Source organism: Corvus cornix, chromosome 6 (assembly GCF_000738735.6).
Source record: "Corvus cornix cornix isolate S_Up_H32 chromosome 6, ASM73873v5, whole genome shotgun sequence".
NCBI classification, from domain to species: Eukaryota; Metazoa; Chordata; class Aves; order Passeriformes; family Corvidae; genus Corvus; species Corvus cornix.
The window spans coordinates 25,474,210-25,486,813 of record NC_046336.1 but is presented as its reverse complement, the minus strand read 5'-3'; the positions used below and the strand labels follow the sequence as shown (position 1 = coordinate 25,486,813).

Here is a 12,604-nt window from a genome sequence, read left to right as displayed (position 1 = left end):
TTTCTAATTTCTTTTCAGATAACAGCTATGGGTTACTATTTGTTTACTTATTTTTCAGAAACCCTTGAAGAATCTTTTAAGGAATCACAACTAGTTCAAAGCTTACACAAACTTCTACAAGATGATGATACAAGTCCTGAGGTGAAATACAATTCAATGGGCCTTTTGTGCAGACTTCTTAATTCAGGTAACTTCATCTTAAGTTGTCTGTGATGGAAGGATGGGTATTTGTGATGAAGTGTTTTCTGTCACCAAAATATGCTGCCTGCAATGCTCCAGTGAGTAAGTAAAGGATATTAGAGGTTCATTCTGTATTGATCACCAAGAATCATAGTCAAGTAGCTTCCTTCTTTATGAAAAGCTGATTAAACCATCCGTTGATTAAAACGAATAAAAAAGGCTTTATTCCACTGAGTCAGTGGCATAATCAAGTCCCAAAATAGCAAAATTAGGGCCTTGGAGTAAAGGGATCTTTGTCCAACTTGACCACACACAATTGCCTGGCAGTCCCAGAGAATTTTTGTGTCCAAAGACACAGTCTGTACCATGCTCAGAGGCAGGCATACATTTGCTCCGCCTGTGCAGTAAGCAAACCAAAGCTGAGATAAAGCAGCCACTTCAGCAACGCTGCCTTCACACAGCAACTTTCAGTAATGCATAGCAAGGGTATTATTTCAGTTTCACTCCATGGTCAGGGAAGACTTAAAATGCTTCAAGCAGGATGGGACGATCCTGGATGTGCAGCAGTACACAAAAACAAGCACCTTGAAACCAGGACTCCGAAGATCTCATTGCAGTTTCTCACATCTAAACACAAAAATTACTTAAATTGAAAATAATGATTGTACTTAGGCAAAGATGGATCACAAGGTGAGCTGCCTTTCAAATCCTGGAGCCACCCTGTATTGACAGACAAGCTGGATTTTGCAGTATACTCTGTTTTATCCCTGTAGCCACACAGATACTGGAATAGGACAAAGCACTTGCAGTGCTACTATGAAGTGTTGACATAACAGATGAGATCTATAAGACTTTTTTCCAGAGATGTAGATACTTAGCATTTTATAGACTAACTAGAACACTAAGAGCTGTCTTACTAGTGTGGAATGGTAGCAAAAAGTGCTAGAAATTGTCCTGTATTAAAATTTCAAAATTTGGGTTTTTTCTGTTGATCAGCTCTTGGAAGTCAAACAGGAGGAAAAAACCTTAATCAGTCCAATACTTCCAATGGCTGAAAGAGTACCTATTGAAAAAAAGAATGCTTTAATTAAAGTAGCTCATTATGAACAGCAAGTACTCCAAACTTTTTATCTTACAACAATTGTTGGGAGCCACTATATCATGGCAGGTCAGCATTTCATCTCTCGTTCAGGTGATCTGAGACAAGAAATAGAAGAGGACAAGATTAAAGACACACTTGAGCGACTCTGCAGTCACAGCAATGCAAATGTGGTCAAGGAAGCCATCACAACATTACAGGTTTTGAGAGGAGAGACACCCCACTAACCTCCCTTCTCCCACGTGGCAACCCAGTACTGCTGCGGAGGCAAACACCACCAGCTTTGCAACCCTTGCATTTGTCATGCTGCTGCATGAAGCCCAGCTGCAGCTCCTGCTTTGAAAGCTGTATATAAAAATCCCTCATTTGCACGTCTCTTTGGCCTGATACTTGCACCACTGCTGCTCTTCACTGAGCCTCTAACACACAGCAGTAGGAATATGTCCTGTCAAGCAAGTGGTGTTAGAAAACATCACAGGAGAAACATCAGGCAATTATCACTCATACATTTTTCAGCTGCTTGGTTTTGTGACATTAGGACACACACTTGCAATTTTTCTTGTATCAATAGGACTTTTAAATACTTATATAAAAGTCTTAAGCTTTTATCATGCAACCTGACACAGGAGTTAGATTACATCTGTAGCTTAAACAATACAAAGGGTTAACCAGCACCTGTTCAACCTCTGCACATTGTGAATCACACTGTGAGCTCAATTGTTAGGTGAACATGTTAAAACCAAAACTGTCTTTAAACTAACTCCCCCTTCAATCTCCAATTTTAAAGCTCATCTCTGAAACTTTACCGGCTCCTGTCACAAGTTATATTCCTAAATACTTGAGGCTACAGTCTTGTCCTGATTTCAGAGGTGCACGTGCTGTAAACCTGGAATGAGACTCTGCAAAAGCAAAGTTTTCAAGAAACTGCAGTCAGTGAACACACAGTGCTTGCACAAGACACAACAATAAAGTTGGTTAGAAATTACAAGTGGGCAGGGGTGAGGATGTGAAGGCAGCCATTATCACCCATAAGAGAAACTGGGTTTAACTTCAGATAATGGAAAAAAAAAGTAGTAAACAAATGTCTTTGAACATTTCTGTGGAATCCCTTTGTATCTAAACAAGGTCACTAGATGAGAAGGTAACAGATTCTATTCCACAACTTGTTCTTATGGGAACTTTTTGAAGCAGTTGAAGGTATGTGGTAATCATGTTGTCCAGACCTAGGAGGCCAAATTCAAAATCATGTAGTGGTAGAGATTGAAAAGCTCAGGAGCAATTACTTTTTTTCCAGCCAGCAGAAAAGCTGAGAAAAAAATAGACAAGCACTGATCTTCAGAAACCTACTATAAAGCAGACTGTATTTAGAAGTCAACAAGACCTCATGTTCTCAAACAATTTGAGAACTGGCCTATGTCTGCAAACAAACATGACAACTTTGTTCCTGCAAAAGCTTTCCCACTTGCAAAACTCAGTAACGCTACCATGTGCACTACACTCATCATGAAGTATCACTCTCAGGAGTACTCTTCAGAAAGGGAATTTCATAAAACCACCCCAGGCAAGTGCCACTTGGTGAGGAACACACAAGCAGGTTTTTACCACATAACAGGAGAAAAGAAAAACAGAGGTTTTAACTTCTTTGATGTCCAGAGATTTAATAGTTACTCTACACCATTCTGCAGCTGTTCCCTTGTTCATGGCTTTCCATTAACAGAGCAGAGAAAAGCATCAGTCTTATCTATTATTCAACAGACCAAAGTGAAAAGAAAAAATATCAAGAATTAGTTTCCGCAAAATACACAAACAAGCACCCCTGGACCTTCACCATTTCTGAGTTATCCACAAACTGCAGTCTCAGTAGCCAGGCTAAACCTTAGAGAGTGAAATACTAGTGGACTGGAAACAACAAATCTTAGGAATCATACTCCAGGAGTAGAAAATATTAAATTTTTATTTAATCAAATTTAAGGCTTGAGAAAAAATATATTGAAAGTCACTCGGAAAAGCCATCTCAGAAGAGGAGACAGAAGCTCCCCTTCCAATGGCTGAACAATGTTCAAGCAGCATGACAATGCACAGGCAGTAAGGGGAAGAAAGAGGGAAGGATGGAATGGGGAGACAAAACCCAAGGCAATTCTACACAGAAATCAATCGCCACATCAAGCTCCATGGACTGGAAGCACAAGTCTGTCCACATGGCACTGCATGAGGTCACCAAAGCTTAAGACCTCTTGGGAAGAAACATTCAGGTTTTCACAAGGCAACCCAAGGTCCTCTGGTCACAGCACTTTTTTCAGTGCTTATATTCACCCTCCTCTTCATGTACAGGGAAACTGTGTCCAAATGCAGTTATATTAATAGAAACAGAGGCAGTTGCACTGTCAAACAGACTGACAAATACATACATTGCTTAACAGAAATCAATTGTACTCATTTCTGAGAAATAAAAGTGATCACATTTAAGTTTGCTTCTCTCAGTCCAGTTCTTCAAGTCTGACCTCATTTGACATCTTCATTAAAAACCTTGGTTCCACTGTAGTGTTTGTGAAGTTGTTCCAAATGCAACAGCTGAAATCTCAACATCAACAATGTATCAAACCTCACTGTGAGATCACTGAATTACTTTCCTTTGAGGTTTTAGAGGCAGGCTCACACCCAGCTACTTTTATTGACAAGACTTTTTTTAGACCATAACCTAAATCTTTCGCCATGAAGTCACTGCAGGTCCACAGAGAAGGGGCTAAATAAAACTAAGTAGAAAGTATTCCCATTACAAGCCTGAAATTACACTAGCCATGTACGGGGGTACTTCAGAATGTACAGAGGCAAAACAGGATTTTAAAAATGATACTGAATAAGCACAAAGAAGTTTATCCACAGTGGCAAAAAAGAAAAATCACTCCACAGATTTAAAGATCCTCAAGTAAAGTTGAACTTCTCTCTATTTCAGTTCCAAATAACTGAAACACTGATACAAAAGCTGGTGTTAATATGGCTAAAGCCATTAAGAACAACCTGTGGAAATACAACACTTCAGTTAAATTCTGTCTTGCATGCAAACAGTACTTCAAAAAGAAAAAGTATTACTTCATCTTCAGTTAACTTGGTAAGATTTGCAGACCCTGGAATCCTAATCTGTAATGATGGCTCCTGTCAGCAGCTAATTTCAGTGCATGAGCTCCACAGCCATCTTTGACACCGGGATGATTTTCACCAAACTGCTGAAATTCCTTCCTAGCACTAGGAGCTGACAGTGCCAAAAACTAGCAAAGGGGAATGTACTCCCTAGCTGGCATTTTCAGTGCACTGTTTTATGAATAAGAAGTTACAAATCAGAAGCATCCTTCTCCAATTTTACATCTATCAGATTATCACACATAACCTTAACCAAGCAAGTTGGTTGATGAGGTGTTGCAAAGTTTCAAGCACCAGAATTTAAAGCAAAGTTTGCTGGACACTGCTCTGCTGCTTGCAAAGTTGTAGTACAATCACACATTCCTGGCTGTTTCCTCATGGATCAGATTCAACAAATAAGTAATACAGACCTCACATTCAAGGCTTTACAGAAGAAATGCCTCTTGCTCTCCCCTCAGTGATCTACTGCTATGGTTTTCTTGTTGTATACCAAAGTTAAGAGTCACAGGTGTACTTCCAGCCATTTTACTTTCAGGTTTTCAGATGAGTTAATAGCAGACTACCCTCTGCTACTGTAAGGAAATCAGCCATCCTTAGACAAGCTTCCTTTTCCTGTTGTGTCTCGATCACTGGCCAGAAAAAGAACTATGAAAGCTGAAGTACACATGAGGACTGTCTGAAGTGCTTCACAGATTGCAAGCTAGAAGGATGCCTGGATAATCAACCAGAATAGATTTTTACTGTTGATCAACTTCAATCAGTAAGAAAAGATTCTTACTGTTGATCAACTTTTGCCAGTGAAATGTTTGTTAATACATGCATAATAGAAAAAAAGGACATAATATATTTAAAAGTTTGGCTTCCAAAGAAAGCCATATACATTAGAAATACAAGTATTAAATCCTTCAGGCACACTACATGTAGTAAAATATCATTATAAAAATAGATACTTTTCTAAAATTTACACTGTTAGGCACTGTAAATGAACCTGCTCTCCCTGAAAAACCTGGTGTCACTGGAAGCAGTAAACGATGTTAGTTATATGGCCCACAGTAAAACTGACAGCTACAGCTACTTCCAAGAACTCTTCAGACACATACCTTTACCTTAAAGCTATGGATACACCACCACAGTCTTACAGAAAAGACTTGAACTCCTACTGAACTACAGATCCATCTACTAACCCCCACATAGGGAGGACTGGAAGAAGAGTTTTGTTTTCTCTAGATTAAAATAAAAACCCTGACATAGGAAGGACTAGTTAAGCTTCATGTAGAAAATGACTGAAGAAATCATTCTGGTTCACTGTATTTTGATTCACATTTGAACCATGAACCAGGCAGAACTGATAATTCAATAGCTTTAAAGATGACTTCAAAGTTCAACTTAATCTTTTGCTAAATCTGTACTTCCTTACTTAAAAACATACTTCAGTAAGGATTAACACTGAATTTGTAAGTCTTTCATCAGTCCTGGTAGTGGCAGTTGAGACTTGTGAAGATCAACACAGCAATTGTGAGAGAAACTACAGGAATAACAAAAGCCATCAACAGCTAGCACAGCATGCTTGCTACCTACTGAAACAAGCTGCATTTTGAAGTATGTGCAGACAGCACTTTTTAAAGATATTACTGATCATTGAAAGGATAAGCATTTTTAAAGAGGTTTTTCTTCTATAAATAAAGAATATTTACATTATTCTCAGACAGGAAACAGCATGAGGGTTTTACACCCTCTTGCCTGAAACAGAGATTTGTAACACATAATGCTACAGATAGTCAGATTTTTCCCATCCTGGGAACTGGCTTGCATTTTTCAAAACAGAGTGGGGTTTGCACAACCAAGAATCAATTAAAGATCTAGACAGTTTGTGATTTTTTCCCAATTTCCAATTATGGTTGCTGGATATCTTGCCAAAAATGACTGGATAAGTCTACTGTAGAGATTAATACGATTGCAAGATTCTGAAGAAATCAGCACACGACATTTGAAAAGATTATATTTTAAGACAGATGACAGGAGTGAAGACAGGACAATCTTCACAGCAATCCTTCAAGGAAAGGGCTTACAGCAGTTTCATGTCTCCCTGCTACAGTCTTAAAATCTGTTCTGCCAAGGTCTTGGGAAATTACATTTCTTCCTCAGAGAACAACACTGGTGCACTGAGTTGTCTTGTTAGAGAAAAGGTAGACAGTGTGCGTTTGGCAATTCTTTTGTAACAGCTTCAAACAAAAAGCATAAGCAGGGGAAAAAAATCCACATAAGGCTTTTAGCAACAGAAGTATTTCATGGTCCGTGCATTTCTTCCACCTTGGTGTCCAATCAATAGTCTCAAAATAGATTGTTTTGCAACATGTGTCTGCTTTCGTATTCAGAAGGCATTACTTGCTTTTACAGCTTCAATATCAGAAATCAATGTCCTGGCTAGGAAAATCCCAAAAATCTAAAAAGATAAAAAAAATACCATTTGTGAGATAAACTTGTAATGTACCAGTCTATAAGATGTTTGTTTGCAGGTTCAGATATCATTTCATAGCCAAGATCATCCATCAAAGCATAGCTATTACTAAGAAGTAGTAAAGGCAACAGAACCTTGCAGGTAATAAAACTCATGAGAAAGATGCTTTCATGTAAAACTTCAGCAGCATTCTAAATAATAAGCTTTCAGATGCCTTAGAGCTAGAAGAAATCTACTCATCCACTAAGTTTGAGTGTCATAAACACCCATGCTTGCCTATTGCTAAAGCTACAAACCAGACATTTTCATTTGTTCCACAGCTTTGAATAACAATCCAGTCAATTTTCAGATCAATTTTTTTAAACAGACTGGACAATTACCTGTACTAAAATGAAATTATTGTCACAGACAGCAGAAAGAGAAGTCCCAGATTTCTCAGAGACATTTAAATTTGAAATTTTAACATTCATGTCAGTTCTCAGGGAAATCTTCCTTTACAAATTGAGGATAAATTTGTAACTCAGCCAATTTCCTGTAACATTCTTACAAATAATATAAAACTGGGGTGAAGTTTTTAAAAGCTAAAAGATTTCATTTAAATGTAGTTAGGTTATGTCTAATTCTCAGTCCCACCATGAAATAGCTTAAAGCACAAGAAAGACCCAATTGGAAAACACAAGTAACTGAAAGTGGTTTCACAGAGACCAGGGACACAAATAAAGAACAACATTGTCAAGTTATTGTCAATCTACACAGTGCAAGAAGATCAAACTTCAAGTCTTGACCATCTTCCTAACAAAAGATCCTGTTCTTAGCACAGCATTTCTCAAACCCATGGAAGGATTATCACTAGATAGTGATAAACAAGTATCAAACCCTAAGCTACAGAGGGCACTATTACCAGGGCTGGAGAAATATATTTTACCAGCACTCTATACTCCACTCTTGTCAATTACATGGAAAATACTTTCTGTAGCAGATTTACAAGTTTATTTCCCACTGAATGAATTTCATAGCAGAGAAATTAATGTAGTGCAAACAACTGCCACAACAAAAGTAAGATCCACCTTGACAGCTGCAATCTAACATGCTTTACTGAAAATTTTAGCTCTCTTTGATGTACCAAGCACTGATGAGGCAATAGAAGTCACAGTGACTCTTTCATCTGGTTCTGCTAACATTGCATTTGCAACCTGGTCACCTATTTCCCTGCTCTTACATTCCCAACCTTTGTGAGCAGCATGCTACACCCACTTACAGCTGGCTGAGGTAACCCTAGCATGAAGGACAAGGTTGTATCTTAATCATTTCTGGTTTGGGATAGAAGGCTGAAGTTCAGATCTACTGGAACAGACAGCAGATCCCCCCTCCTTCATGGCATTAAAACACAAGGAGTATTTTATATAATAATCATATATTATATACGACTACATTAATATTACAATATATATATCAATTATCACACACTATTATTAATACACTATTTTTATAATGACCTTCACTGCTTCGAGCAAGAGGTATTTTCACACTAACTCCCCTTTACTATAATTGCTGTTTCTGCCATATTCTTCTTGTAACTTAAAAAATCCATATTCAAGATATTTATTTTACCTCTGTCCATAACTCCTTTTACCTTCAGCAGGTCTGTATCTGCAATCATGTGCAAACATGACATTTTTTCCAAAGAATCATAATAACAACAACTAACCTGGAGCAGTGAGATAGCTATGAAGACACCTGCAACAATGTAGATATTTCGGGGCAACCAAGCTTCAAGTGCATGAATACATCCTTTGACAAAAATCTGATCATCCCATTGACTTTTGCTCTGAATGTAGAAAGGAAAAAGAAGAATATTACTTTTCTGCTCCAGTTTATAATAAGATCAATCACATGATCTAGCTAAGCTAGTGTTTTGTCACTTTTGCAGTGAAGTTTTTAACCACACTTCAAAAATACACATTTGGATCAGGGAGTGCCAGACATTGATATTCATATCTTCCTGAAAATCCTGTTATTAGAACACTGTAGAATTATCAGTTAATAGACTAGCAGATAATAGATCAGCAGTGTTAGACTATTAAAATTGATAATTGAAATGCACACTTGAAATCCCAGTCCTACCCCTTTTTGAAACACACCTTCCCCTTCACCTGTTTTATCACTTGTTTTCTCTACCCTCCCACAGTACAAGCTTCTTTAAACGAAGGACAATGTCTACCTTGCTCTACTTGTAGTATGATGTAGCACAGTAAATTAGCTCCTAGAATTTTGAGCTGACACATCTAATCAGCAATCCCACCATTTTTATAGTTTTGCCTCTGCAGGCCCAGAACATGACAGACAGCATCTTACCTTCTTTCTGATATCATAGCCACACTGTGTATTCACAACTTTTTGCTGCAAAGCAAAACAGATTTTAAATAAACCAATTGAATTCTACTCACTTCTGTTCACAGCAAGGTTTTTTTTAATATTCATAAACATATCAGAATTGTCAGAGCCAACCATTTTAAGAAGCATTTTTAGCAAAACCAAACAAAGCCCTAGCAGAATACAAGAAAATTAATGACAAAGCAAAGATGTGTACTAGCAAGATGATATCCTGCACCAGAAATCTCAGCTGCTTTATCACTTGGCATTCAACTAGCAACTTTTTAACATGAAAACTGCACTGCCAGCACACAGGTAAGACATGTGCATTTACAAAATGCATAGTAAGTTACATTGAAATATTAACAATAGAATCTCACATTAAACAGATTTAAGCATCCTTTTGCCTCCTTAAATACAGCACCAGCAACAGAAAAATGTGCAGCTGAACAGTACTGCTCCAAACTAAACTAGAAAATAATTACTGGGGAATCTGATTATGGAATATATCCCTGACAAAGGTTTTCCTTGGCTGATTTCCAATACAATCAGAAGCCTATATAAGGTATTAAATATAACAATGGCTATCTCTCAGCACAAGGATTGCTGGACGAATTTTGAGTTGTAAGTATTCCCACTAATAATACCATAAAGCACTATATGTTAGCTCCTACCTCCACATTTTGGTACCTGCTGTAAGGCTCACAAAGTCAAACTTTACTACACAAATTAACCAAAAAGCACTTAAACCTTCCCAAAATCAAGGATTGACCCCGAAACTTTAAACTTCATACATGAGCACTTTACTAATTACTGACAAACAAGCAGCAAATGGAGTTACTCCTGCCTGTCTGGCAGAGGGGTGGTGAAACATTAATCCTAACTGGGGCAAGCACAGTGCTTCGACAGTGATCACAGCTCCTTACAAACCAGGTAACAAAGGCCAGGGATGCAAGGAAACAACACACTGGGAATAAAAAAAATGTCAGCCACCACTACTTCAGATCCAAACCATACTAAAATAGCTTGAATTCCTGGGGACAATACATTTTCAGCTGTCTAACAGGTTGCCACATTTGGACTCTAAAAAGAACACAACAGAAACACAAAAAGTTTGCCTGCACAAGAGTAATTTTTGGTCATTTAGGACATCTCAAAGCCCTTCAACACCTTATTCAGGAAGTACTTCCTGTCATAACTTTACAACCTCAGAGCAAGAACAAAGCCGGGAAACAACTTACAGCAGGATCAGGTATACAACAGGAAAAAGGAACTCCGCACTTCTCACGACTCTTGCTTTCACTCTTGCAGTCAAAGTATATGTTAAAGTCCCAGTCTTCTGGACCTTGGGCACCACAGCAGTGGTTCTGCAACAGATGAATACATTCCAGAAGTTTGTTCAGTGGATAAGTCGTCTCTAAAATACCTCTAAATAGTAAGAGCTTGCTTACAAATCATCACCATGCTTAAGTCTATGCAGAATCAACGACAACAGCAGAGTAAAAAAAAATGAGTAGTCACTAACAGGGCTCTATGAAATCAAAGCAATATGTCAGGAATACTGCTTGTGGAAACAGGTGTCAGCATGTCAAGCAAAATCATGAAAATTATCACTTTAGATGTAACTGTCAGATACAATCAGTTCCATTACTAAATTTTTTTATGAGAAAGTTTTTTCTTAGGGAGCAAGGGAAAGGGGAGCAAATGAGAAAGGTCAAAGGCAGATGAATGCCTGAGAGAGCTTCCACAATGGACATCAGAACAAGCCTGGATCTCAGGATATCTTCCTTCCCCACTGCTTTCAATACAGAAGGAAGAAAACCAGCACATCAAACACAGTACTATTAGCTACAAAATATTATAATTCTGTAACAAAAATGAAAACTTTTAAATCCACATATTCTCCTAGAAGACATCAAAGTGGCAGGATTTGAACTTACAATTCTCTGTAGTGAATCAATGATGTTCTGGAGATCAATGTCATCTCGGTAGGATTTAATGTTATTCTCAAAGAATTCTTTTACCCTGTCCCTCACCCAGTCCTGGAACAGGAAAGCCATAGCTGCTACTGCCATCTCCAACAGGAATATAAACACAATTGTTCCACAGAACTGTAAAAAAAAAAAAAAAGAAGTCCTAATGCAGGAAATATGAATTCATTTTGAATGCATCCCTATACCACCAGAAACAGGCACAGAGAATTAGGTTCAAATTTTGCCTCAGTACAGACACTGAGGGCACAATGAGAATACAAGGTAAAGAAATGCCCAAGAGACAGTTATCCTTTTATTTTTGTCACCTGAACTTGACAGTAAAAAGAGCATCAGACACAGTCATTATGCACAGCAGTGAAAGTATTAATAAATGAGAATCTGTAAAACACAGGGCTAAAAAATCTTGATATTACCTCTTGGATTGTTCCTAATTTTATAATTGGTTTTTTATAACTTTTTGGCCAGCTTAACTGTTTTCAGATCTAAAGCAAAGAAGCAGCCTCAGTATAAAAACAACCATTTAAGAAATTTCACATCAGTCACTAAGTCCCAAAGTTTTGTCCACCCAACATCTATAAGAAACTTTAACGTTTTAAGGGATTTTGTTCCACTATTATATATTCTCACAGCAATTCCTAACTGACTAAGCATGTTCCATAACATCACAGTGTTAGATTCTGATATATGTACTATAACATCACTGCAGAGCAGAACAAATGGAAAAAGGGAAGGAGGAACATGTTCCACAAAGAGGAAAATACACAGGCTGGAATCACCCCTGCTTTCAATACCACTACTCAGAGGTTTGTCAAGGCAGCAAGTTTACCATATACTTTGTCACAAACCAAATTCTATAATTAATTAGCTGGGTTTGCTCCCAGTTCATCATTTGCAGCTTTCACACGTATAATTCCCTCATATAATGATGTTACTTACAAACTTCAGCAGGCAGATGTTTTCCCTCAGTGCTCCCACACAACCAGCAAATCCCAAAGTAAACATCACTATTCCCACCACTAAGACAAGCACCACTGGGTCCAGACCATGAAGACCAGTCACCTTTGTCAGATCAGACAATACACCCTGAAGGAAAAAACCAGAACAGAATGTGACCACTACAAGCATTGAGCATTCCTTCTGGATGACTTCCACATGATTCCAAATGAACTGGTTGCAAACCCTTGAACTTGCCAACAGTGACACCAACAAAAAAAGTCATGTTGTAAAATTGTTATTGACAACACCAATTTTCTTCAGCCCAGCAGAGGAAGTATTAAAGTTATAGCTAACAATTCTTTTAATAAGTCAGTTTCTCAGATTACATCCTCCTAGGTCTATGTGCCAAACAGAATTCCACAAGAT

The 12,604-nt window shown here is 37.9% G+C and overlaps 2 protein-coding genes across 4 annotated transcripts in view; one reads left to right on the top strand and one right to left on the bottom strand.

Moving 5' to 3' along the window:
* LOC104690210 (rap1 GTPase-GDP dissociation stimulator 1-like) overlaps nt 1-3,745 on the top strand; it is a 31,662-nt gene extending 27,917 nt beyond the window's left edge. Inside the window, exons 12-13 of the mRNA XM_019286601.3 lie at nt 59-187; nt 1,373-3,745. Coding sequence (XP_019142146.1) covers nt 59-187; nt 1,373-1,506 — 263 coding nt within the window. The 3' untranslated portion in view covers nt 1,507-3,745. The remainder of the gene's footprint in view (nt 1-58; nt 188-1,372) is intronic.
* TSPAN14 (tetraspanin 14) overlaps nt 3,216-12,604 on the bottom strand; it is a 35,293-nt gene continuing 25,904 nt past the window's right edge. For all 3 annotated transcript variants that reach the window (XM_010400880.3, XM_039553743.1, XM_010400881.3), the window contains exons 4-9: nt 12,179-12,325; nt 11,189-11,359; nt 10,490-10,615; nt 9,231-9,275; nt 8,584-8,703; nt 3,216-6,860 (exon numbers count right to left, since the gene is read on the bottom strand). In XM_010400880.3, the coding sequence (XP_010399182.1) occupies nt 6,789-6,860; nt 8,584-8,703; nt 9,231-9,275; nt 10,490-10,615; nt 11,189-11,359; nt 12,179-12,325 (681 nt within the window). In that variant the 3' untranslated portion in view covers nt 3,216-6,788. The remainder of the gene's footprint in view (nt 6,861-8,583; nt 8,704-9,230; nt 9,276-10,489; nt 10,616-11,188; nt 11,360-12,178; nt 12,326-12,604) is intronic.